The sequence below is a fragment of the Phoenix dactylifera genome, chromosome 11, assembly GCF_009389715.1.
Source record: "Phoenix dactylifera cultivar Barhee BC4 chromosome 11, palm_55x_up_171113_PBpolish2nd_filt_p, whole genome shotgun sequence".
NCBI lineage: Eukaryota > Viridiplantae > Streptophyta > Magnoliopsida > Arecales > Arecaceae > Phoenix > Phoenix dactylifera.
Genome location: NC_052402.1, coordinates 16690551 through 16716646, shown reverse-complemented (window position 1 = coordinate 16716646; position 26096 = coordinate 16690551). Strand labels below are relative to the sequence as shown.

The window sequence follows — 26096 nt, the reverse complement described above, 5'->3', positions numbered from 1 at the left end:
ATTGCAATCGGCCTATGAGTACAATAATATCGAGTATTGCAAGATCCGAACTGGTCCCAAAACTCAAGGACATGAGATGCCCTCATTTGTACATCATCTTTCTCAATCAGGTCGATTGGATCCAAGCAAATTGGTCGACAAAGAGTTAAACGATAGATTAAGACGGTTAAGAAATTTTTGGAGAAGCAAAATAGGCTTCATTTTTATTTTTGAGGAAACAAGATATCTCGATATCCATGGTTCGGATGCAAGGGCCCAATTATAAAAATTTAAATTAGGATCTATTTCAAACCAAGCTGATGAGTGAAATCATAATTGAATGATGGTAATAAGAAGATTTGTTAATGATGTGGTCCCAAAAATGCTGCTACTCAGGAGGTGGCCTCTAAATGTATGTAAGACCATAAATAACTCAACTGGACTACTCATTCTACTGGGTATGGTGGAAATCTTATCTTCAATACACATGCCCATCGGATTTTGATGTCTTTGATCATTAACGAAAACTGACAACAAAAAATTGCAGCACTAGCCACGTAATATTTTCCGGCATATGGCAACTCAATTTACATCAAAAGAATATATTTGATAGCATTTATATGTAGTGACTATTTCAGGACTCAACTTTTTTTATATAAATACCCTTCTAAATATTGGAATTTGTATGAATACCCTCCAAATTGATATTTATGGGACTCACAAAATACTATTTTTATATAACTATCTTTGACATAGCGATTTAGCTTACGGAATTAGCCAAAATCATATTTATTTAAATTAAAAAGTAATTAAAATTATGAAAGTATCTTTTTATTTCTAAAGTGCGAAATAGGTTAACAGGTCTCACTAGAAACTAAGTACCTTTTCGACCCTGTCTTTCACTTCTTCATCCGAAATCAAATCCATTCCCTCAACTTCCTTCTTCCCCATAGATAGCCTTCATTGTATTCTTTTTTATATGAAGATGATCAAGTTATACCTTTAGTTTTATAAATTATTTAAAAAAAGTATTGTCAGATATTTGCACCATTTATCTTTTAGTATATGAGATTTGTAATGTTTATCTTTTAGAGTTGGAAAATTTCTCATGTGCAGGCCGATGGCTAATTTAAAATTATTATGACAAGATGGGCCCCATACACCAGATTTTTTTTTCTTCTAAAAAATTGAGGCTCCAAAAAAAGTAACTTAAGGTATACAACGTAAGGGGAGGCCTTCTACCATATGACTGCAGAGGTTATTAATATTTGAAGGGTTCGAAGTCCTTCATTAATTTTGTTCTTGCACCTATGAACATAACAGTAGCAAGAAAGCTTGATCCTTACAATTTATCATGTGCCTTTAAGATATTCTAATCATTTTTTTATATTCTAATACATGTCCTCATATATGCATCTATAACAATAAATATTATAACTAATGTTTCGATGAAATAAAATATAGTGAAAGAATTTCCATAACTCTTTTTGTTACCTAATTGTCGAATTAATTTTTTTTATACAATAATTTTACCAAAAATATTAAGGAGCAGAGACTAGACAATCGAGTATTAAAATATATTGAAATAAAAAAATTAAATTAAATTTTTTTGCACGTAAACCGACCTAAATATGTGAAATTGCATGAATACCCTCACAAGATATTATTTGCATATATAACCTTATAAATATTTCTTTTTGCATATCAACCCATTAAGAGTATTTGAATAAGTTTTAATTTTAAACCGCTAATTTCTTGACGGCATTACATGGCATGGGCACATATACAAGAAAAAATAAAAATGAAGAGTATACACGCAAAATAAATATTTTATAAAGGTATATACATGCAAATATTAATTTTGGGAGGATATTTCTCACTACCAGTTTAGTGGTTATCATTGGACCCTGTTATCTATGTGAGCTGAAGCACAACACATCCTGTGAGTCCATGCATCTGAAGGAGGTGAAGTTGATGACACTAATATATTGAAACAGATAAAATATAATGTCATATATTAAAGATAAATCTGCTAACAAGGTCAGAAAGCTAATAATATTATTGTCACATATTGACAGTCCGAACACAGTAAGACCATAAAAAACTCTAACTGGACTACTCATTCTACTGGGTAAAGTGGAAATCTTATCTTCAAAACACATGCCCATCAGATTTTGATGTCTTTGATCATTAATCAAAACTGACAACACAAATTGCAGCACTAGCCACATAATATTTTCCGGCATATGGCAACTCAATTTACATCAAAAGAATATATTTGATAGCATTTATATGTAATGACTATTTCAGGACTCAACTTTTTTTAAAACAAAGGCAGCGTTTGTGTGGTGGCACCCAAAATTGACAACATAAAGCTCTCTTGTTGTCACAAGCAATTAATTTTAAATTAAATCAAAATAAAGGAAATAGAAATGGAGTGTACTGAAATACGAGTTGTAAATAATCTGGTTGTAGTCTACTGGTAGACTGTCTCGTAAAATAAATGGGTTAGCTGCTTTTCCCAGCTCAGATGCAACTGGAGTCCCTGCCAAAGATGAATCGTCTCGTCCAGTCACCAATCACCAGGAGCCTTGTGCGCCAACTGACTTGCTTACTAGATGTGGTAAGAAACAACACAATAAGAGCATTAGCGCCCACCAGAAGAAGTGCATACAGACTTCCAAAATAATATAATAAGAAGCTAAAATTGCCCTGAGAATTTGGCACAGAATAAAATGGCATGAAGCACGCATAAGAAAACATTAATGCAAATGAAGGAAACATGAATGCCTCATACCTTGCATATATAGAGTACCAAAGCCACTGGGTGCTGTGGCCTATAGAAATCCAGTCTCCGGGCAGCTGTGCAGCCGTTTGTTCTCCACCCAATGGAGCAAATTGACCAAGATGTTTATACCTAATGCCAAAAATTAAAAATTAAAACAACAAATAATAAAAAAAAACCAGAAAGATTTTATATCATCCCATTCATAATATCTTGCTAAATCAAAAGCAATTGGGCTTCTAAATTCTCCTAGGGCCTCAAGAAGACCCTCTAGAGACTGTTTTTAAATTTTACTGGTTCTCCCATTTCACCCATTCATACTAAATAACAAGTTAATAAAGTCAATTTGTAGTTCAACTGCGAAATATTTGGAGACACACAATGTAGGGTTTTGCATTTTTTTTATGGACTATGTATCATGGACTCCCCGGAATTAGACCCATCAGACAACTAAATAAAGCACCTCGACCTCTTTAAGATAACAATCTTGAGATTCCAGGTGCTTCTTGCTCTATAGCAAAAGCCTTTACAAATATATTCTTAGACCTAAAATATGAAGTGAATTCACTGTGACTTTAATACTTCATGCCTTAAACTTCTAGTATTTTCTTTTCTTTTCTTTATTTTTTTTTTGTTAGAAGTCAGTGATATGAGGAATCACAATTCTACTGAGACATTTTCTGGTAGTAAAGATATACTAGGTCCATTTCACTGCAATTTTAAGAATGCATGCCTTAAATTTCTAGCATTTTCTTTTTCTTTTGCGGGTAAAAGACAGTGCTCTGAGGAATAAGAATGCTACTAAGACAATTTGTGATGTGGTCTCTCAACCCATATATATATATATCTTCCTCCAATAAATATATACATATATATAGATATATATGGATGCGCTCAGATCCATTTAGATCTACATTAGATGCTAGAGATCCCACATCGATGATCCGAGGCATTAATGTGGAATGTCTTCTAAAGAGGTCCTTGATTGTTGGACAGAGAAAGTTCACATGGAAAGATTTAAAGATAAGAAGAGTGAAATGTGATTCTGAAAATTCCTGCTCAAAGCAGAGATATTTAATCTTGTGATTTTAGAAGTTCTTGAAATCTAAACATCCCAGAGCTAAACATTCAGATTAGTAATTTCAAAAATCATAAAATTCAGGATTTTGCAAGACATTGAAACCAAATAATTAGAAAATGTGTAAATATTCAGATATATAATATTTGATCAGCTACAAGAAAGTCTAAAAAGGTGTTCAATGAAAAGGGATACAAATTCATATGCTGCTTCTTTGTTTTAACTTAAGTACATAAAGCAACTATCAACACAGAAAAAACAGAAGCATGAAGAAAATAGATAGCTACCGAAAGGGGCGAAACCGATGACGACCCGATCCTCTGATACGAAGAGGACCTTCAGGGTATTCTTCACAGATCTTCATCTTGTTAAAGCATTGAGCGAGATAATTACCTTGTTGTGCAGCAACCTGAAACACCATGACATGGGAGAAGATTTTGCAGAATCTTCCAGGGGATGCTTCTCACAAATAAATTGTAAAATCTCTTTGCTCCAGTTCTGTCATCCACATTAGTTATGATAATTAAGAAAATTACCTGAGCTGTTGCAGGAAGCATCTTGACCTGTGAATCCACATGAACAAGAGCTTTCTTGAACTCTTCTATGTCCAGTTCTTTAGATTCTTTGAGGGGATTGCCTTCTGAATCCCTCAGGAGATCTACAAAGTTCTTCATTTGTTTACTCTTCAGATAAAGTTCCACCTGAGGATACCTTTCACAGATGTCATCTAGAACATCTTTGATTTCTTTCAAAGTTAATGTTCCAGAACGATCCACATCTGCAACCCTAAAAATTTCAGAGATATCTTCCTGAAAATATTTTTTAATGAAGTAGGTATCAGTAACCAGAAATTATTTTAGTTCATGAATAAGATACACTGCATGTAACAAAAATATGTCAATTCTCAGTTACAGTAGAATAGCAGCCCCCCTTAACTAGTGATTTTAATTACTTCTCTGACATTTTCATAATTTGAAATCCTAAAGAGGGCCTCTTGAGCTAGAAAGTATGCATACAGAATTACAGATGATCAAACACTTCAAACTACGCCTTCAAACAAACAATCTGGTCCTCGTAGAGGTATTTAGGTATTTAGTACAGGATTGCTGAAGATGATATCTAATTTGTATAAAAAAAATCTCTCTAGTTATGACATGTGTAATAGTCGGATCATTCAGATTGCAAATAATTGAAAGTTTAGACAAAATCACCTCAAACAGATGCGATCCCAAACTGAGGGCTTATCTACTTGCTAACAAAATAATTTTAGCAAAAGACAACAGAGTAACCAGTATTAGGTTGCACATACCATGACCTTTCTTTGGCTTATAGTGGCACAGTCACCAAGTGCGTAAATCCCATCACAATTACAGACTCTGAGCCATTCATCAGTTGCTAATACACGCCTATTTGCCTAAAAATATGAAAACAAATTTGATTTGAAAAACCAAAGAGCATAAGTTTTGAATAAGCACCAGTTTGTATATGTTGCACAAACCAATTTCACAAAAACTTTAGAAGCATAAGTCTAAAACATTCAACCTGACCAACTTGTTTCATGAAGTCCAATATGACAGGACGGGTCCCAATACCAGTAGACCAAACAGCCATCCCATAGGGTACGTTTATCTCTCCAGTAGCTGCATTTGTCATAGTGATGGCCTTATCAGTCACCTTCACAACCCGAAAATTTGTTTTCACTTCAATACCATCTCGCTGGAACTTCTCTTCAGCAAATTTAGTGATTCTTTTGTCAAACCTATATCATCAATGCTACAACATGTGAAGACAAATTCTGGATGCTAGATGGGGGACTAGTTTAAAAAGAAGACAGAATTTGCAAAACATGTGAAATAAACAAAAGGAATTTTAACAATTTCAACAATACAGTAGAGGACATCTTTTCATGTATGATTCTTAATTATATGGCCATATCAAAATTTATGCCTGGCGCCATCTGGGACTCCATCAATCAACATAATCAAAGCCCTTACACATCAAAAAAGGGAGTCAGCTGTGGAGCACAAATCCAAGCTGAGAAGGCCTCGCGGAAGGAATAAGAAAACTTGGCGATCAGAAGTCAACCTGATGTCAACCCTATATTTGGTGTCAAATTGCTGGCCAAGGCAGATTTAGGCAAGAGGTATCAATCTGATACTCCATGAAAGCAGCATTTACAAGACTATGCCAGTATGTACCTAATGATCATCATCAGGGAGTGTTTGGATGGCAGTAAATAGAAATTCAGTTGACCATGTTTTTTCTAAAGATTCAGATCATTAGATAGAAAAGGCAAGAAAGATCCTGCAGTTAAGTTTTGATATATGCCAATCGACACCAGGGAGATGTTGAAATTGAGTTGAAAACTCGAAGGAGGAAGGGTATGTCGATGCAACTGATTGTGGCGAGATAGAAATCCTATTACAGCACAAACGACGATAGGGGTTGGAATCTAAAGGAAGCGGTGATTTGCAAGCCAATAGGCTCTCAATAGGGTGAATGGTAACTGGAAGAAGAGCAGGGGCAGGTCACTCTCTTCTAAGGCCAAAAGCACCATCTTGGCTGACCAATCCAAGGATACAACTCTCACATGCTCACTCACAAATCCTAGGAACCCATCAAAAGGAAGGAGAGAGAGAATAGAGAGAAGGATAAAACCCATAAGAATAATCTCACTAAGCAATTACTCAAAAATCTCAAGAATTATTACAATAAGATCTCTAATGGAGACATTTTGTACAAGAGGACTCTTTTCTTCAACTTTCTAATGGAGGATTCCAAGTTCTATTCTAACTTGAAGAATCCTAACTACTAATATTTCTAATAACACAAAACAATCTCAAAAAGAAAGTTCACAAAAATCGAAACTCTCTAGAGTTTACTAACATCTAGCTTTTCTATCTAAGATAGGAAAATAACTAATCAAAAACTAGTTATGTCCCGAGACCCGTGCATACGAGGCCTACAACCCATGCGCCAGAACTCATGACCTATGCGGCGTCACATGCATCCCAGGCATTCCGGCGTCACCTATAGACAACACTACAACTAGAACCAGAAGTACTGAAGCAATTTCCAACTATGTCTAGAAATAAAATATCAGTTTATACGCAAGATACAATAGTTGAGTAATACAAAACTATAATGAAAGATGACAATACTAATAAAAGTAGACATTAAAAAATTTAGGGCAATTAAAATTGGGAAAGCCCCAACTCAACATTATGTAAGTTGTTTACTTCCAAATTGAATTATTACAAGGTTTTATATTTATTATGAAGAAAACCCTTCCACATGCTAGTTTGATTTATTACTTACAAAGCCACAGTGCAGATTGTTCTAGTCATGTGTTGAGGAAAATCAGATTATTTGCCACAAAGCAGCAATGAAACCAAATTAAGGTCTAGTCGTCAGCATTAGATACATCCAAATTGAGAACAACTTGATGGAGATTCATTGACATGATGGTGGACATGTGCAAAAATGTCTGAAGAAGACCTCACAAGGAGAGGTTGACATATTTTTGTCAATACGAGAGGAGTACCTTGAACTTTTGCCATAAAAATCAGCAGTTGTTTTTCTTATGCTTATTACCGGCAACTGTATCAAGATGGTATGTATTTTCATGTAGTATTAGTGTGCTTGAAAATTCTTACCACAATCAAGTCGTTTTAAAGGAATTTCAGCAGAATTTCATACTATCATTCAACTAACTGCCCTTAAATGTTGTAAACCATCTCAATGGCATCCGTTCCTCTTATTTATTAAACAGAAATGCAAAACCTTCCTTTTATAGTGCCATTTTTAATGGAATTATAGAGCAATCTTGGTGAGTAAACTTTACAGCACTGGTGAAAACTAGGAATTAACAGCTTTCATGCACTTGATAAACAAAAGAAATCTATACTTTCAAATAACAAATAGGAGAAAGAGATCCTACAGGCCTCTAAATTAAACAAAACAAAGGAATCAAGCACTTTAGAAAAATGATGAATTGAAAAACAGAAAATATAAGAAGCATCAAGAGTTACATGCACATCCAGTTTCATGGACTCCCAGTGATATGAGGAATCAAAAAAATGCAGTAAAAGGTGTGATTGTACCAAGTTTGCTCTTACATGGTTAAAATATGCTCGCCAGCCTCAACTACTGATATTCTCACTAAGTCTTTAAGGGTCGGATACAACTTAGCCAGATCTTTAGTGACAAAGTCATGCAACTCTGCAGCAAATTCCACACCAGTTGGACCACCACCAACAATGACAAAATGAAGATTTTTCCTTCTCTCTTCTTCACTAAGGTTCGGAAGACAGGCCTTTTCAAAACAGTTCATCACACTCCTTCGAATTTTCTGAGCATCCTCTACTTCCTGCACGAAGACGTCTACTTTTGTTAAAAATACATTTTCACTGAAGATGAACTTTAACAATCAAAAGGAGGAAAAGTCATGAATGCAGGGGCTGTCACATAAAACAAGTAACAATGGCGTATTTCTCCCCAAAACAAAAGGTAACAATGGCATAATGTGGACCTGATCGTTACATCCACAATCAGCTAACAAAAATCAGATGATATGGTAAAGGAATAAGGGAAAGGCATATTGCAGAGAGAATTTGCATAAAGGATCTTGACATGTGAGGTTCCATCTTGCAGTATGCTGAAGACCAACTAGTTCTGAAGTTTGCAAGTGTCATATTTATTCTTACTAACAAACATTAGTACACTTCACTATCATTTTATGGTAAACAAATAAAACCACATAGTTGTCTCTTTTCCTTTTCCCTTTTTATTGAGAGAGAGAATAACCATATGGGAATTTTTCTTTGCTGACAATGGATAGGGGCGCACCTTCAGAAAATGACAATGCTCCACCACACCTGGGGTGTTAAATGTATTCGGCTTAGCACCAAGTGCAATAACCAAGTAGTCATAATCGACTGTAAATTCACCATTTCCATCCCTGTTTGTTCCGATATTAGATCGGCAGTGAACCTTCTTCTTTACTGGATCAACATTAAAACATTCAGCTTCCCAAAATTTAACTCCACCATTCTGCAAAGAAATAATTGAACAGCTCTGTTTTAATTCATCAACTGAGGGAAATTATTTATTAAAAGAGATAGGTACTAAGTAAAACTCAAGTATGGCAGCATAATAACTTTCGTCACATCAACATCATTATGAAAGGATCTCGACTCCAAGATATTTTCTTTTCTGCTTGTAATCAACAAAATTAATAAATATGTTACATAAGAAAGACCTTGCTGCTTATAATAAAATCCATCCACTCCTACCTTTTTGACGATATTGCGTATTGGCTCAACAATGCTACGTGGTTCCACTGTCCCACACGTGACGCTTGGCAGCAAAGGAGTGAAGGCAAAATAATTACGAGGTGATACCACCTGCACGTCATACAAGGAGGCATCGACATTTTTCAAGAAACTCATGCCAGCCCAGCCAGTTCCAAGGACTACCAACTTTTTCTTGCCAGAGACTTGAGATGATTCAGCAACATGGTCTGATTTTGCATCGGCATATGCCACAATACCTCCACTGCTGAGAGAGGAGAAAATAAGTTGTAAAAAACGTAAGCAAGAACAAAGGACAGATCTGACAACATGCAAAATTATAAAGCTAACGAAATATAACAGATTCGAGCAGGTTTTCTTTTGAAAGGCTAAAAATAGTGAAATCAACGACAATGATATAAAGCTTAGTATTTACTTTCAACAAAACAACAGAAAGAAATATCCAGTCAGGGCCATTTCGCAGTAGGAAAACGAATAACTTGAAGATTCTATACACTACAATTTAAACTAACTAAAATGATGATTTATTTTCAGAATTTATCGGTCTCCTCTCTCAACTTTGAAACCAACAGAAGTTAGTTTGAAAGTGCCTCTGCATGCTGTTTTCTTCTTTTACAGGCTGGAAGTGATAAAACTCTGCGAGATTCATCCTATTGTTAAATTCATCTTTGAACCACATCAGCCTCATTTTGCTTTATATGGAAGTGACAATTAACTGCCAGATGCCTTTGCTCAAAATCATACTCTTCAATGTGATAGCTAACAATTAAATTTACCTGTCATCTGCAAGTCATTACTATAATTATTGTAGAAAGGCACCCTTTGCAATTGAAAATCTGCAACAAGCAGCAAGAAAGAACACATGGAATGATATTGAGTGGAAAGGGAACTGTAATGGATATCTAAATAAGGATAGAGATGCCCATTTTGTTATTTTTTCTAAAGGGTGTAGTCACAGGGATTTCTTCTGTACTGATTAATTCTTCAACTATGAACTCCATTACTGTCATTAAGTTTAGCCACTTACAGATGCTACCTGCTTTTTGGAATATAACAACCTCCTAACAAAATGGTAACGAACGTCACTGTCTGATTCGTACTCACCTGCAAAAGTTAAATGCTTGAACAGAGAAATTATTTTTGACATACTTCCCAAATCCCAATCTATACTCATCTGCAAAAGTTCAATGCTTGAGCAGAAAGATCATATTTGATATTAATCCAAGAACCAATTCGGTGTGCTTTTTTTTTTTTTGCTTAAAAGAATGCTACATGACATACTGGACAACAATTACTACAAACCTACTTCAAAACATAGACTGCAAACTTCAAAAGACAAATTTAGATGATCCTAGATATATCATACATAACTGAATAGTGTAATCCGCTAATAATCCTTTCACTCCATATACAAGAAAATTGTCATTCACTGGAAATAGAAAATCATCTGTAGGAAATAAAAGCTCAGATACAACCTACATCTCGGATGATGGATGAGAGAAAGGGGATCTCTCATAATCTTTGAACAATCACCACAATCCTCTATTAAACAAATACTGAAGCTACCTTGTGGCATAATCAACATATAATGGGTAGATCTGCTATTGGGCTGTGCCTGCACGAGCAAACGAAGAATTCCCACACCAGGCCTGGAACGCTGATCTGAGCAATATAAAACCAGGCCCTGCAAGCCAGCCCACTTCAGCCTCGAGCCCTCGATCATTAATGGGCAGCTAAACCCCTTCCTGGTCATAAAGCATGAGCATGCTGGTCGTGCAGAAACTGTGGTTAGGTAATCATTTTCCAAAATTTGCAAACTAAAGGCAATATTAGGTACCACTCAAGAAACTGCAGAAGATGCCTCATGGGAAAATTCATGACCATTACAAGTTGCGGATTTTTCTCCATCTTTATTTCCATCTAATTGATAAAGTATCAAAATACTGAATCACATGGCATAGAAATTATTAATCCTTGAAAAGCTTCCCTCAATCGATTCTTGTTAATTTCCTTAAAGATTATATAAATCTTGGCCTTTCTTGTCACAAATCCAAGCCAATTCTTTATCAAGTGCACTGCCATCACTCAATCCGTACCATCAACTATCTGTTAGTCCATGTTTTCGATTAACATATTAAAAAAATCTCGGTCAGTGATGCAAGCAAATCTTGTCCTCAGAATTTCAAAGGATAGCATAACCAAGCTAGGATTTCTTTACAAATATTTCTCATTAATCATAAATTGCACGTAACAATCACAAAGCACTTCAACAAGGCATCCTCTTCATCTACTCCCCAAACCTTCAACAAACAAACATAGAAATAACTCCGCCTCATGGCAAGTTTCCATTCATTGTCACGGATCAATAGTAAAAAGTTGCCCACGCTAACATGAATCCCTTCCTAACCATTCAGAAAACAATATACCTAATCATAACATACTTTCGACTTGAACAAACAATTCTTGATCCCCTAGGTTTCACCATCATATACAAATGAAGTTTATTATAAAAAAAAAAAGAGAGAGAGAAATAAGATCCATGCATGACATTTATTTGAGATTGCTAAGTTCCATCAATCACAACAAAGTAGGGAAAAAGAAATTAGAAAACATAAAAATGGATTCTACTACCTTCAAACAACGTAAGCAAACGATTCAAGACATACTAAAGAAATGTAGGAGCGAAACGCTGAAACAAGCACAATAACTGAGATGTGGAGATAAAATAAGCAGAAATCCCCAGCCAAATCGCATCAAACGAAGAGAAAAAGTAATGCTGACATCTAGGATTCAAGAAAACCGAATCAAAAAGCGTAAAAAGATCGAAACAGAGATAAGCACGATGGACAAAGGAAGATCGAAAGAACCTGACAGCAAAGACAACGATCAGCTTCGAGAAGGCCGGACTCCGATTGAGCGCCTGCGAGGCCCGATCGAAGAAGGATGACGCGAACCTCATCGTCCCTCCTCCTACAAGAGATCTGAATCCAAAGAGAGAAGGAAAGGAAAAAAAAAATGGAAGGAGAAGCAGAGCAAGAGGGGAGACGGAGAGAGAGAGAGAGGAGAGAAGGTATGGCGGTTTTAGTGGTACGAGGAGTATTTAGAGGGGGACACGCGGCCCCCAGCGAGAGGTCCAGGAACCGGTCTTTTCGCCTGGTTTTTTTCCCCAGGTCTTTAGGTTTCTAATGCGAGGGCTTATAATGCATTCTATGATTTTCGGAGTTGCACCCGTTATGTACCTTAAATGGAGCCAGATTGTTGGAGAGAAAGTGAGTCGAAGGGGAGAGAAGGTTTTAAGAACCGTAGGGGTTATGTTATCACTTGCCTTGATGGCGTGAGAGCGACGTTTTGGGGTTTGACTCATCAAACGGCAAGGTTAGAGTGCCCGCGGAGTTGTAGGAGAAAACGGCAAGGTTTCCATGATGAGCGAATGTTACAAGGACAAGGATTTCGACCCAATAGGAGCTAGATCAATAGTGGGTCCCGCAGAAAGTATGCTGAGGGGTTTCTTTTGGGTTTCGAAATAGGTGTGTGTAACTCGTTATCTCCAGTTTTCCTGGAACGGGAGAATGCTGAAACAGCGACAGTTGGATAATGCTGGCGACGCGAAGAATTTGTATGTTGAAGAGAGAGAATATGCCCCAACTACTATGCTTTCCTGAGTGAAACAAAATTAAGATATGTTCTTACTTTTTATTATTATTATTATTATTATTATTATTATTATTATTATTATTAAAGAGAAAATATGTTTTCTATCAATCTCACAAGTCACTTGAACTCCATGCACAGGTAAATTAATTTTCTACTTTGTGGAGAGGCTTGGAATGGGGTGATGACCCCATAATCAAAGTGATATGGGTGAATATTATGAGATCACTATATTTATTTGCACCATAATGATCCTATATGGTAGTGATCACAAATTACTCCCACTTCTCAAATCACTATCCAACTCGACGATGGAAAATCTATACTTGAGGATGGATATCCAATATCTCCCTAAGGCACTAATCTTGGGCTGAAATTTGGAAACAAAAATATTCCTCGGTCCAACAAAAAAAATTAGTATATCCATATATATTATATTAATATTATCTATTATGTTATAGTGATATTGCATATATAATTTTTATAATATATTATATTATAATACATATTATATTTATATTATGAAACTATTTAGTTTATTACTTCTATTTACCTTTTTTTTTAATTAAATAAATAGTAAAATTAAAATAATATCATAAGTATAAATAGGAATAATAATTTTATAATAAAAATTAATATATTTATATAGGATTAGTAATTTATAGGATTAATAGAATATTTTTATGAAATATATCAATGGTAGTTTTGGTATTATACGGCAAGTGATCTTGGATTTTCATAAATAACCAAATAAGTTATTCGTAGATATCTAAGGATCTTTAATCGTTGGAATATAACATATCAAACATGGTAATTTTAGCTCATCAAGAATGAGATTACCATAGAATAAGGATCACCAGTAATCTAAGATCACCTTGGCGATCCCATTTGGGTTAAAAACACCACTTAGGTGATCCAATGATTAAAGATTGCTCGTAATCCAAATAAGATCACCGAGGTGATTTTAGACCACTAGTAATCCTTATCTTGAGATAATCTGATTTCCGATGATCTAAGATCGCTATATTTAGTATGCTATATTCCAACAATTAAATATTTTTAGATATCCACGAATAACTTATTTGGTATTTCATAGAAATCCAAAATTACTGGCCATATAATACCAAAATTACCCCTAATATATTTCATAAATTTTTTTATTGATCATATAAAATATATTATAATAAAATATTAATATATTTACAAATATATTAATTATTAATACATTTTATAAAAATATATTTTTGTTAATCCTAGAAAGTATTAATCCTATAAAAGTCTATTATTTTTTATTATATAATTAATATTTTATTCATACTTATTATAGATTATTATTTAATACTAATATTTATTTTGATTAAAAAAATAGAAAAATAGAAGTAATATATTAAATAATTTCATAATATAAATATAAAGTATAATGAAATATTTCTATTATAATTTAAAATTATAATTAAATAAAAAATGATTAGTAATATATTGTAATATAATATATCATAAATACAATATGTCTAATATCAATATAATATAATATATAATAATAATATAATATATTAGATATATTGATATATCAATTTTTATGCTAGATTGAAAGGTATTTTTGTCTTCAAATTTCAGCTTAAGATCACTGTCCTGGGGTGATCTTAGATACCAACCTCAAGGACGGATTTTCTATCACTAGGTTGGGCATAATTTGAGAAGTGATTGTGATTTGAGACCGCTACCACACAGAATCACTATGGTGCAATCAAACACGTTGATCATATCACCTCCACCCACATCATCTTTGATCTTGAAATTATCATCTCATACCAAACTTTCCCTATGGGTCTCTCAACCTCTATATACGAGTAGTTTGAACCTGTAGATAGTTTGAATTTTATATGTGAATCATTTGAATCTTCACTTTATAGGAAGAAGCAGAGCCATGTCCGCTGATACTCAAAAAAACCTCTACCACCAAGAAAGATTTCGGTTCCTAAAATCCTTGAAGGGGGTTGTCAGATCAAGTGCTCCACAAATATGTAATCTAAGATAGAAGATGACCGACATCCTATAATAATAGCATTGTAGTGTCAAGTGTGTTGAAGAGAGAGCAATTGAAGTCAACTACATGCTCTTATGGAAGAAGGAGACATAACTCACTTAAAGTAATTTTCTCCATGAAAAACTTCTGGTGGTTAACTTCAGTAAAACTACTTCTAATTGGCCTCTTAGACAAATGAAAAGCGGCCAACTAAATTCTTTTCCAAGTATATACATGATGTGGTCAATATTTTAACCCAAACCTGGTCATTCAATTGACTAATTACCTAGATGGTTGATCCATTGCTTGATTGGTTGACCCAGAATAATTTTAGTAAATATTTGTCTCTTGTAGATAGGCATAACATGTTGTTGACCAATTAACAGGAATGCTTGGTCGACCAAGACACGGACTATAAGTTTGAATAGGTATATTTTATTTATCGATTGTGATGATGACCATATTATCAACCATTATAATGGTCATAATTTAAAGTAATCAACATGTTTATCAATCATGATAATAGCCATATTTTTAAACTAACAGATCATACTTATCACTCAATATTGCTCGTAGCTTTAAATAGGTCGACGATGCTTATCACCCATGGTCATGATCATAATTTTGAGTGGACCTATCATGCCTATTTACATGATTATTCTTATTGTTCATATTTATCGATCATGCTATTGCTCGATTTTAAATTTTCAAAATTAGTAGTGAATGGATGAAAGTAGACATCTCTAATATCCTCGAAAGATTGAAATTCTTGTGAAGAGCTCAAAGTTCCTGTCATGAGATTTATGTCCCTTAAACCGTAGAGACCAAATTTTCAGTTAAGAAATGAAGCTCTCATCCTGAGATCGAGGGCAAGCAATTGGTTGGATTGTGTTAGTAGGTTGAAACCTTCAGTCCAATCAACAGCCTCATATTAGATCTACTTGCACCCACTTGTAGTACAAACATTGGTCATGAGATCCATTCCCACAGCCGTTGATCGGAGGAGGAAATGTAGGCATGCACTCTAGAAGATTGGCCACTCTCCAAGGTGGCAAGACGCCAAACTTTTTACTTGTAACCTTCTTCATATTAGATAGAGAATCTAACAATTACGGAAATCAACTCTTTTTCCTTGCTGAAAACTCTTGGCCATGAACATGATTTACGTGAATCAACTAATTTTCACTAAAAAATCAACCATGAAATACCATTGACATGTAATTGTTCATTCAAATCACAAAATTTCATTTGGCTATTTAAGCCAATTTATTTGCTCAACCCCCCACATGTTTTGTCAATTCCCTTTTTCAAGCAAATTTGAGTAATAATGCCTGAGTTAAGATTAGAAGGTATGCAAACTAATAATTGAGGGACCATAGTAGTTATTTTCCGGACATAACTTTCTTTAGATAATTTTCTCCATGAAAAACTATCCATTGGTGGTTAGCTTTAGCAAAAACTACTTCCAACTCTCCACTTGGATAAGTGATAAGTAGCCACCTATATTTATTTATTTTTTTCAAGCATGCAAATTACTGGGTCGACAATTTTAACCCAAAACTTGCTCCCTCAATCGATCACTTATTTGGTCGACCTAATCACTTAAGCCCTATTTGGGGGAGCTATTAGTAGTAGAGCTTTTGGAAATAGAGCTGTCTGAAGCAGAGCGTTTATAAAAAGTTGTTTGCTGTTTGGTAACTACATTTCTAAAGTGCTGTAGCACTTTAACATGTATTTGGTAAACAAACTGAGAAAGTACTTTTGTGCGACAAAATGACCGACATTAGCAGTATTATACAACAGAGCATAATAAAATATAATACGTATTAATACATAAATATATGATATAATATAATATTAATGTAATGTATTTTATAATATAGTACTATAACATTATGTAATATAGAATAATAATTTAATATAATATTAAATTATTTAACATAACATATCAATGCATTATGATATAATGTAATATAATATTATATTTATAGTATAATACAATAATAAATATATAAAATATTATAATTATTAGTGTAAATTAATTTTTCATCCTTTTAATGATCATTTATCTCTCTAACAAATTTTCTAGCTAGGTGATAAAATTGGTTAAATAATTACTAATATTTTTATTTATGTATTTATTTAGATCAGATTATTTGCCGCTCACTCATTATTTTTTCTTTTTATTTATTTTATTTATTTATTTATTTATTTATTATTTTATTTTATTGAAATATAGAAGGGTCGCCGACCATGGGTGGTGGCCGGCATGGTGGCTGCCACCGTGGGTAGCCACGAGCTCCCAAAACAAAAAAAAAGAAAAAAAAGAAGAGGAAGAAGGAATAGAGGCGGCGGCGTTGAGAGGAAGAAGAAGATAGAGAGGGAGAGGGAGAGGATGGGTGAGAGAGGAAGAGGTGGGATGAGGGTTTTGGAGGAAAAAGTGAGATTTAAATGGGGGTATTTTGGTCCAAAAAATAGCTTTCCAACAAAGCTGAAAACAGCATTTTCGTAAAGCTCCAAATTGGAGCTTCTCCCCAAAAGCTGTTTTCAGCTTCCCGCAAAAGCTGAAACAGTTTTCCGAAAATTTTACCAAACACCATTTTTTATCTAAAAGTACTTTTGGAGGGTCAGAAAGTGTTTTTTGGCCCTCCAAAAGCTCTCTCAAATAGGGCCTTAATTGGCCGATCCAAATAAGTTTTGGTGTGAATAGATGGGTTTCAGTAGGGATGTGGATGGGCTAGGCCATATATTAGACTTTGGATTGCTTAGATTGGGACATCAGGCTTAATTAATTTTCAATCACCTCAAATTTGGCTTGGCCAATTTGCATCTCTAGATTTATATATTTTTGAGAGAATTTCTCTCTCTCTCTCTCTCTCTCTCTCTCTGTGCACATGTGCACACGTGTGTATGACTTCTCCTATTCGAGACATTTGGATAAATCATGCGCGATACAAATGATTACAAAATTGCTCTCTATATACACCTGCATGGGTTTGCAGAAAATTATCAAACAGACACATACGCACGCTTCGTTACAGCATCTCTCATACATACAGCAGATAGTTTTTATCAAGTGAAATGGCCTAGTTCTCCTTCACATTACTGATGGGAAATTTGAATGGAGTAAAATGATAGGCATAATTTCCCTCAAAACTCGAAGAGCATTACAGACCTCTATCTGTTCTGCATACCTCCAGGGGCAAAGCTACCTTCCATATCTAGTTTATAAAAGATCGACCCCATTAAATGATTAATTTTTCAGTAGCACAAGTAAATCCACCATTAAAAGCTGATCTCAAGAACATGGACTTCTGATTTCTCATAAGCATAATATTTCAACTATCCCCATATGATTGATATCTGCAGCATTGAAGCTTAATGTCCTGCTGGTGCCTGCCATTTTCCTCTTAATAAATAAAAGCCATCTAACATGCAAAACTTGCATTCCCTCCAATTACAAAGCAAATACCTACAGCATAACCACTAGCTATGATATCAAAAACTAGCTTCATAAATTCTTTCACTGGCGTTTTAATAACTGTACAAACAGAAACAAGATAGTAAATGCCCTAGGAACACATTAATCCATGAGATAATTGAAAGCAAATACATCTGAAAAACAATTATTGAAATTAATTGTGGTTTTATTTCTTCTTATGTAAAAAGAAGGATAACCCTTCAAATACAATTCAATCCTAGTGTACAACATATTTATCTACAGAGAAGAGAGAAACACTCTTCCGACACACTTGATATCTAGTTACATACATCATAGAAGGCCATTTCTCTTCAATAAATGCATTGAAGAAAGGCTTCCACAATGACTTCACCTTAGAAGAACAAGGCACAAAACAACCAGAACAGAGCTGTGGAAACTAAAGCCTGCAGAATGCACAAAAGCCAACCTAGTGCAAGTCTACAAAATGCTTACGTGAACAAAAACTAGTAAACTTCATATCTACATCTCTGCAGCCAATCTGTTCTTTGGCCACCGGTCCTCTGGTGATGCGAAGAGGGCAACAGCAATACTTGATAGTGTTTTTCGATCTAGCCGTGATTTTGCAACCCTCCGTCCCTTCGGTGCATTTGGTGCCTCTTCACTAACTTCTGAAGCAAAATCTCCAATATTTCCTTCTCTCCTGAAGATAGGCTTTGAAGATGGAGTGCTAAAAGCAAAATGCATCTCCTTAGCAATCAGAGTCTGAGCAAGAAAAGAAGATATCATCAGTTTAGAACCTTCAATAAATAGAAGATTATTTTCTATCAAAAGGCCTGTCAAACAATGAAACTTACTGCTCCATGGACAATCTTGGACACCAAAAGAAGCTGTTTCAAGTCACTATGATTCACCTTACACAGTATCCTGACCTACAAATAAAGAACATGCATATTGTTAGATATTTGAAGGTCACAGTCATACGTTCAGGGATCTTTTCATGAATTTGGAGTTTGGGTAATTTACCAAAACATCTTGGGGCAGTGACTCGAGGCGATTCGATCTCTCCATACACGATCTTGCACCACGCCTCTTTTGCAACGGCCCGCTTAATGGAGAAGATGAATCCAAACTACTTGAAATCACAACCCTTTTTCTCCCTAAAATGCGTGAGCCAGGGACAAACTTTAAACCAGTTGTTACAGATTCTTCATGCTGAATCTGTCCTACTGCCATTCTTATCATATATTTTTTTTCGCAAACTTGAAAAGCACCCAAATTTAATGTCTGATTTGAATTCACTCTGCCAACCAAAAATAGAAACATGAAATTAGCTATAAGCACCAACAAAATTGAAACTTCCTCCAATTAATAAAAAGAAGAGATAAAAAGCCCCAAAATGCCCAAACCTTGACTTCATAAAAAGATACAATCAAATGGTTTCTTGAATCATTTGATTGTTTTTTTTTTTTTTGCTGTTCATAAAAAGTTACAACCAAATGATTCAAGAAACCATAACCAATCAAAATTCATTTTCAAAGCATCACAGTGGACTCCAAGTGCTCAATATCTTCCATCGATCCATGAAACCTCCCAAACCAACAGAGCAAATACAAGAAAACCAGTAACCTTTTTTTCTATTTAGTTTAGATGAACCATCCAAGCAGAACAAGTTTTTTTTTTAAAAAAAAAATCAAACATAAAAATTTGATGAAAGATCCATGAGATATTATTAAAACTGAACACTCCTCCAGTAGAATCCAAATAAAACAATTTTGTACAAAAAAGCGAGAAATCAATGGGTATACCTGATACTAGATCCTGATGAGGAAATCAAATGATCTGGTTTAGATGCCTAAATTCCTGGGAATCTACGGCTCTGATTCTCTGAAAAGGAGTTAGCTGGAACTACCTCAATCTTCTTCTTCAAGTAACTCAGACGACCACGTCTCGTTATATATATAGTTGAGGCAAAAAGGTTTTAAAAATTAAAACTAACGTTTCGATATTATAAAAAGAAAATAGTAAATAATTGAGATATTTCTGGGAATGTCCTGGAAAAGCCGCCATGGTTTTTTAAAAAGGCGGAAATAATGGTTTCCCGCCCGCTGCTCCTCCTAACACCGCGTTCTGAGTTGGCCACCTCCCGGTCAAAATCGGAGGGCACACGTGTACGATGGGAGACGTGGCTCCTTCCCGGGGGGTCGGTGAACTAGCCGTTACAGGATGGGAAGGGTACGTGGCGGCTGGTGATGGGAGGAAGGGAGGTGAATTTTATCATGCTGACGTGGCGATAGGTCCGACCTTGGTCCGTCCACACGGTCGGCGATGTCGGTTGCTTAAAAGGCACGCAACTCACGCGGTCCTCATCAGCGCTGATCCGAGTTTCGTCCACCGGCTCGGCTCGAGCCGTGCTTGGCTCGGCTTTTCGTCGTTTTAGATTTGGGCGGTCCCTCGGGCTCCTCTCATTTTTCTACAGGACTCGTTTGATTTCCAAAAAAGAAAAAAAAATCTATATAAAATATTTTTTCTAAAAAAATTAATGCTCAAGTATATAATACCTAAAATATAATTTTTTATATTTAGTTGATCAAAAAAAATAATATATTCCAAAATAACTCATATTCGGTTAAATATCAACTTTTGTAGAAAATTCCTATAAAAATTTATTATATTCTTAATAAAGAAAAAAATTTATTCTATTCTCTCTAAAAATTTAGGGGCACTTTTGTTATCTCAATTTCTAGCCGTGAGAATTGAACTATTCTATATCATACATAATTTTCTTGCCATAAAATATGGAAATTCTATTTCCATAAAAAAAAAAAGCTTCTTTCTCATTTTTTTAATTTCAAATTTTCAATTAAACGAGTCTAATATTTGTAATATGTCACCATCTTCGACATTACTTTGGCTTATTTTTTGCTGATGTGGAATGTTGAATTTTATGGAAGCTGCCGAGGAACAGCATAGGAGTGCACTTGGTCTTGGATTGTTGGAAGCGTACCGCCCATTATATACGAACCAATACAACTTATGGTCGTTGTAGTATAGTGTTTAGTATCAATTTCTAAGTTTACAAACTAAATTAGAAAGTTCATTTCTATGATGGGATCCATCACTGCACTCGTTTCTAATTTTTAACATATAAAAAATAAATGAGAAAGTTCGTATGTTGACCTTTACAGTCTTTTATAGTTTTTATTTATTTTTTATAAGAACGAATTCAATCAAAATCTGAATCTATCTATTTACCGTAGAAGCAACTTACCTCAAAAAATATTTCATATGTTTTCATCTACTGGTTTTGTATTTATATTTTTAAATATTCTTGACAAATATACCGAAGATGTGCCAAACCAAATATTTATTTATTTTTGAGTTCTTAAATTCTTTAAATATGTCGAAAATTTATAGTTTTGTTTAATCCAACCAGCCTAGAATCTGAAACAGAATGTGCCATTATTCTATTGGCAATATTAGCTTCACTATTTCCATTTCAATACCTAGATGAATACTCTACGTTCAGCCCCTTGGAATTGTTGGATGATCTTAAGATTGCAGACTGTTTGACTCCCTCAAGAGCTTGGAACTTGCCTTGGTTGCACCATTTTTTCTTTGCTGATTTGGTATAGATTAGTACTTCTTTGCTTTCCTACTTGGTCAGATAAGGCTTTAATGGGGCTCCTCTCGCCAGTCTTTTATTATGTTCAAAGTTAATATATGTATATATATGGCACTATAAGCTTCCAGTATCAGCTGGCTTGGATTTTAGTTGGGTTGGAACCCACAATTAAATTCTAAATTGCTTGAACTATAATATAGATTAACAGATATAGCAATCCTGTAGCAAGAGTTGTACCGTAGTCGTTGTAGTATAGTGGTGAGTATTCCCGCCTGTCACGCGGGTGACCCGGGTTCGATCCCCGGCAACGGCGATATTTTTTAATATAAACAGTTTATGGTCCATTTTTTACACTAGTTTTAAGTTTTTAGATTTTAGGCCTGATTTGAAAAAAGTATATGGATCTTACCTCAAACAACATTTTATATGCTTTTATCTACTGGTTTTTTATTTGCATTCTTAAGTGTTTTTGATGAGATGTGCCTAACCAAATTTATTTATTTTTTGATGAAAAGATCTTGAAATTCTTTAAGTATGTCGGAGCTTGTAATTTTGTTTAATCCGACTTGCCTTGAATCTCACTAATATATTTAGATTTTTTTTGAGTTACAAGGGCTAATTCAAAAAATGTGCATGCATCTTACCATGGAAAATAGTTTGTATTTATATTTTTAAATGTTTTGGATAGATATGCTGAAAATGTGCCGAACCAAAATTTTATTTATTTCCCAAGTAAAAGATTCTTGAATTCTTTAAATATGTAGAAAACTTATAGCTTTGTTTAATCCAATCTGCCTAGAATGCCAATATTCTATTGGCATTATTAGTTTCTCTATTTCCATTTCAATACCTAGATAAATTCCCCACCTTCATCTCCTTGGAATTGCCTGCATCTCTATCTCCCCTTCTAATTGGTCTTTCCTCTCACAATTCTTCTATTATGATCAAGGATATTTATAAGGCTCATCACCTTCAGCATCTGTTGGCTTGGATTTTACTGTGTGTTGGAATGCTGAATTAAATCCCAAATAGCAGTTGTTCTTCTGGAACTTGCAATAGAATACCATACCAATAACCACTGTTTTATTAAGCCATGGAGTGAACATGGGTTTGGATAGTTGTAGGTTTAGTCCAACATATAATAGGAATACTTGCTCACTATGTATTGTAGTTTCGTAGTCTGTTGTCATATAGTGAACTCTCCCCATAAGCACGTAAGGCACCTCATCATGATATCATAAACATGCAGCGAAACAACTTTAAATGATAATATGCAAACTTTATTTTAATAACTAACTCAAAATTTAAATACCATGCAATTCTAACATTATTTTAAGATAATACATCAATTTTAATAAACTTTAATTTAAGACAATATAAAACAAAGTTCAGGCTTGTTTTCTAAATTTGTAAAAAAATAAAAAATCGTATAATGAGCTAGACAACCTAGTAAGTAATGAATACCTTAACTATATAATTTATGTAATAACATAAATTATAAATACAATTATAATGAATCGATATAAAGATAATTCCATTTCAAGCATAAATTCAGTAAAACCAATATCTTTCAAATATTCGTATACATAATCATAATTTCAATTCAAAACAAATTACATTCAACTTAGCAGGCTTTAACTGTTGCCATACTTGTATCCTATGGCTAGGTTAGAAACAAAATTGCACTTATACCTTGCGGAATGGGCCAAAATACCGCATAGAGTGGGCCAGAATACCATATCTATACCCTATGGTGAGGCCAAAAGCAGAATCAATAAGCTCAATAATAATCAAAGTGCCAATGCATAACTCCAAATTAGCAGAATCTAGAACATAGTCAGACTAAGATTTCAAATCTGATGCGTGTCAAAGTTTAAAATATATATATATCTTAATCCATTCAAAATATGCATATATTATATAAGATCGGTAAATAATATAATAATAGTCCAAAAAATGTTACTCCAAATTATATATCTATTTTTCATTCAAATCACTATTTCATTCAAAAATCTCTCGTATCTAAGACTCCAGTGAGTGCTCAACTGAAATATTCCATGAACACCATGAGTCAAAACCGTTGAAAGTCAAGAGAAGAAGGAGAAAGGATTCAACGGTGATCTATCGGTGGTAATTAGCAAAACCTATCGGTGATGAGGCGCAAAGAGGTGCGAGGGTCTTTATATAACCGATGGAGGTTAGGTTTCCTAGCATTCATAAAAAATCGAAATAGATGAGTTCGTCTCCTACTCCAAGTCAAACATGATTTTTTTTCTATCTTGTACTCCTAGTTGAACAAAGCTCTATTTTTTTTTCTTTCCATCTCCTACTTCAACTTTTACATCTAGGTAGATTAGGCTCAGTTTCTTATTAGTTGCTCCGAGTGTTACACAACCATATTGACTTCAAGGTGTCATGTGTACGTTGTATTCTTTTTCTTTTTCTTTTTTCGAGAAAAGTCTTGTATACAACACTGTAAAAGAACGAGGATCAAGAGCTACTTGAGAGTAATTTTAGTGGTGATCATAATCAGTGGATTGGTTTTCTTGATATGGATGGCGATGCAAGCTAGCCTTCCGCCAGTTTCTAGAATCGAGCAACTCCTGGAACATTCTCGCATTTAGTCAGGAGAAGATAACAAGCGGATAGAATGGATATGAGTTGGAGATTCTCCAAATCCTTTGTAGGGCTCTCATTGGTCCAAGCCAGCTTCAGAAATCTCCACCGCACAATTCCGACTACTCTCCGTCCCCCTCTTGCATACCTTCTTCCCTTGTCATCTTCCCTTGCATTCTCCCTCCCTCCCTCCCTCCACCTGAGAGAACTACAAACACCCCATCATCAACTCCTAATTCCCACCGCAAAACTGCGTACTCCGAGCCACCGGTTCACAGATGGCGGCGACGCTGACGGCAGCCTCCGCTCGCACCACCACCATCATCAGCCCAACTCCATTCCTCGGCCAAAGCCGGGCCTCGGCCGCCAACCCTCTGAGAGATGTCGTCTCTATGGGCAGTGGAAAGTTCACCATGGTGAGCACCATACCCTCATTCTGTCACCAACTGCAAAACCGAATTCAGTGTCTAACCTTTAACTCTGCCCCTGTTTCCTTTCATGTACACAAACCAGGGGAATGAACTTTGGTACGGGCCGGACCGCCTCAAGTACTTGGGACCCTTCTCAGCTCAAACACCCTCATACCTCACCGGAGAATTCCCCGGGGACTATGGATGGGACACCGCTGGGCTGTCTGCCGACCCCGAAGCCTTCGCAAGGAACCGAGCCCTGGAGGTATTGCAGCACCTGCAGTGACAGCTGAACCCGGATTCTATTGTTTCAAAAAGAAAAAAAAAATGACCCAGAGAGCTTAACCATTTCAGGTGATCCATGGCCGGTGGGCGATGCTGGGGGCGCTCGGCTGCATCACCCCCGAAGTGCTCGAGAAATGGGTGAAGGTGGACTTCAAGGAGCCGGTGTGGTTCAAAGCTGGAGCTCAGATCTTCACCGAAGGAGGGCTCGACTACCTCGGCAATCCAAACCTGGTCCATGCACAGAGCATTCTGGCGGTGCTGGCGTTCCAAGTAGTCCTCATGGGCCTCGTCGAGGGCTACCGCATCAATGGCCTCCCCGGAGTCGGCGAGGGGAATGACCTCTACCCGGGCGGCACCTACTTCGACCCACTCGGCCTCGCCGACGACCCTGTCACATTTGCTGAGCTCAAGGTCAAGGAGATCAAGAACGGGAGGCTGGCAATGTTCTCCATGTTTGGATTCTTCGTTCAAGCAATCGTCACCGGGAAGGGCCCGCTCGAGAACCTCTTGGACCATCTTGACAACCCTGTTGCCAACAATGCTTGGGTCTACGCCACCAAGTTTGTGCCTGGATCTTAAAAAAAAAACTCCAATTTGGGAAACTGCTGGAGACTCTATCAATCTGAATCAAAAAGTTGATGGCAATGTATGATGATTCATATGATTTGTGATGAGTTCTCGTTCTTATGCTTGTTGATGCCTTGAATAGTTTGAGCCACCTTTCTATGCAACTGTCGATGGCGCTCCACCTTTCTCATCTGTTGACATGATAAGATGGAAAAAGCTTTTTTTTCCTCATCATAAGAGATAATCATAAAAATAAAAAGTAAAAGAAAATTCACTTTTTATAGTGTGTCACTTAGACTAGCTGTTCATCCAAAAGAAGGTAG

The 26096-nt window shown here is 35.5% G+C and overlaps 3 protein-coding genes and 1 non-coding gene across 4 annotated transcripts; 2 read left to right on the top strand and 2 right to left on the bottom strand.

The window, feature by feature from the left end:
- Window positions 1-2009: 2009 nt before the first annotated feature.
- LOC103714769 (external alternative NAD(P)H-ubiquinone oxidoreductase B2, mitochondrial-like) lies at window positions 2010-12193 on the bottom strand. The gene is made up of 10 exons (XM_008802172.3): window positions 12022-12193; window positions 9137-9401; window positions 8691-8894; window positions 7961-8211; window positions 5385-5601; window positions 5152-5256; window positions 4379-4651; window positions 4130-4251; window positions 2777-2896; window positions 2010-2593 (listed from the first exon to the last, which is right to left on the bottom strand). The coding sequence occupies exons 1-10, from the start codon at window positions 12111-12113 to the stop codon at window positions 2506-2508; spliced, it is 1737 nt and encodes a 578-aa protein (XP_008800394.2). The 5' UTR covers window positions 12114-12193; the 3' UTR covers window positions 2010-2505.
- A 6267-nt stretch (window positions 12194-18460) lies between these two features.
- LOC103714768 (F-box protein At1g61340-like) lies at window positions 18461-20212 on the bottom strand. The gene is made up of 4 exons (XM_008802171.3): window positions 20079-20212; window positions 19297-19573; window positions 19128-19202; window positions 18461-19035 (listed from the first exon to the last, which is right to left on the bottom strand). Exons 2-4 carry the CDS (start codon window positions 19513-19515, stop codon window positions 18793-18795), a joined length of 537 nt encoding a protein of 178 aa, XP_008800393.1. The 5' UTR covers window positions 19516-19573; window positions 20079-20212; the 3' UTR covers window positions 18461-18792.
- A 1924-nt stretch (window positions 20213-22136) lies between these two features.
- Window positions 22137-22208, top strand: TRNAD-GUC. The gene has a single exon. It is a non-coding gene; the product is annotated as a tRNA-Asp (tRNA).
- Window positions 22209-24607: 2399 nt separating this feature from the next.
- Window positions 24608-25934, top strand: LOC103714770 (chlorophyll a-b binding protein 13, chloroplastic). The gene is made up of 3 exons (XM_008802173.3): window positions 24608-24927; window positions 25025-25186; window positions 25276-25934. Exons 1-3 carry the CDS (start codon window positions 24790-24792, stop codon window positions 25783-25785), a joined length of 810 nt encoding a protein of 269 aa, XP_008800395.1. The 5' UTR covers window positions 24608-24789; the 3' UTR covers window positions 25786-25934.
- Window positions 25935-26096: the final 162 nt, after the last annotated feature.

Excerpts from the sequence above, each read along its gene's own strand:
- LOC103714769 (XM_008802172.3), bottom strand. The coding sequence starts at position 12,113 with ATGAGGTTCGCGTCATCCTTCTTCGATCGGGCCTCGCAGGCGCTCAAT. Across the intron at positions 8,895-9,136 it reads TACGCAATATCGTCAAAAAG|AATGGTGGAGTTAAATTTTG; the intron begins GTAGGAGTGGAT and ends ATTTCTTTGCAG. Across the intron at positions 2,897-4,129 it reads CATCGGTTTCGCCCCTTTCG|GTATAAACATCTTGGTCAAT; the intron begins GTAGCTATCTAT and ends TTTTGGCATTAG.
- LOC103714768 (XM_008802171.3), bottom strand. The coding sequence starts at position 19,515 with ATGATAAGAATGGCAGTAGGACAGATTCAGCATGAAGAATCTGTAACA. Across the intron at positions 19,203-19,296 it reads CACTGCCCCAAGATGTTTTG|GTCAGGATACTGTGTAAGGT; the intron begins GTAAATTACCCA and ends CTTTATTTGTAG. Across the intron at positions 19,036-19,127 it reads CCAAGATTGTCCATGGAGCA|ACTCTGATTGCTAAGGAGAT; the intron begins GTAAGTTTCATT and ends TTTCTTGCTCAG.
- LOC103714770 (XM_008802173.3), top strand. The coding sequence starts at position 24,790 with ATGGCGGCGACGCTGACGGCAGCCTCCGCTCGCACCACCACCATCATC. Across the intron at positions 24,928-25,024 it reads GCAGTGGAAAGTTCACCATG|GGGAATGAACTTTGGTACGG; the intron begins GTGAGCACCATA and ends TACACAAACCAG. Across the intron at positions 25,187-25,275 it reads CAAGGAACCGAGCCCTGGAG|GTGATCCATGGCCGGTGGGC; the intron begins GTATTGCAGCAC and ends TAACCATTTCAG.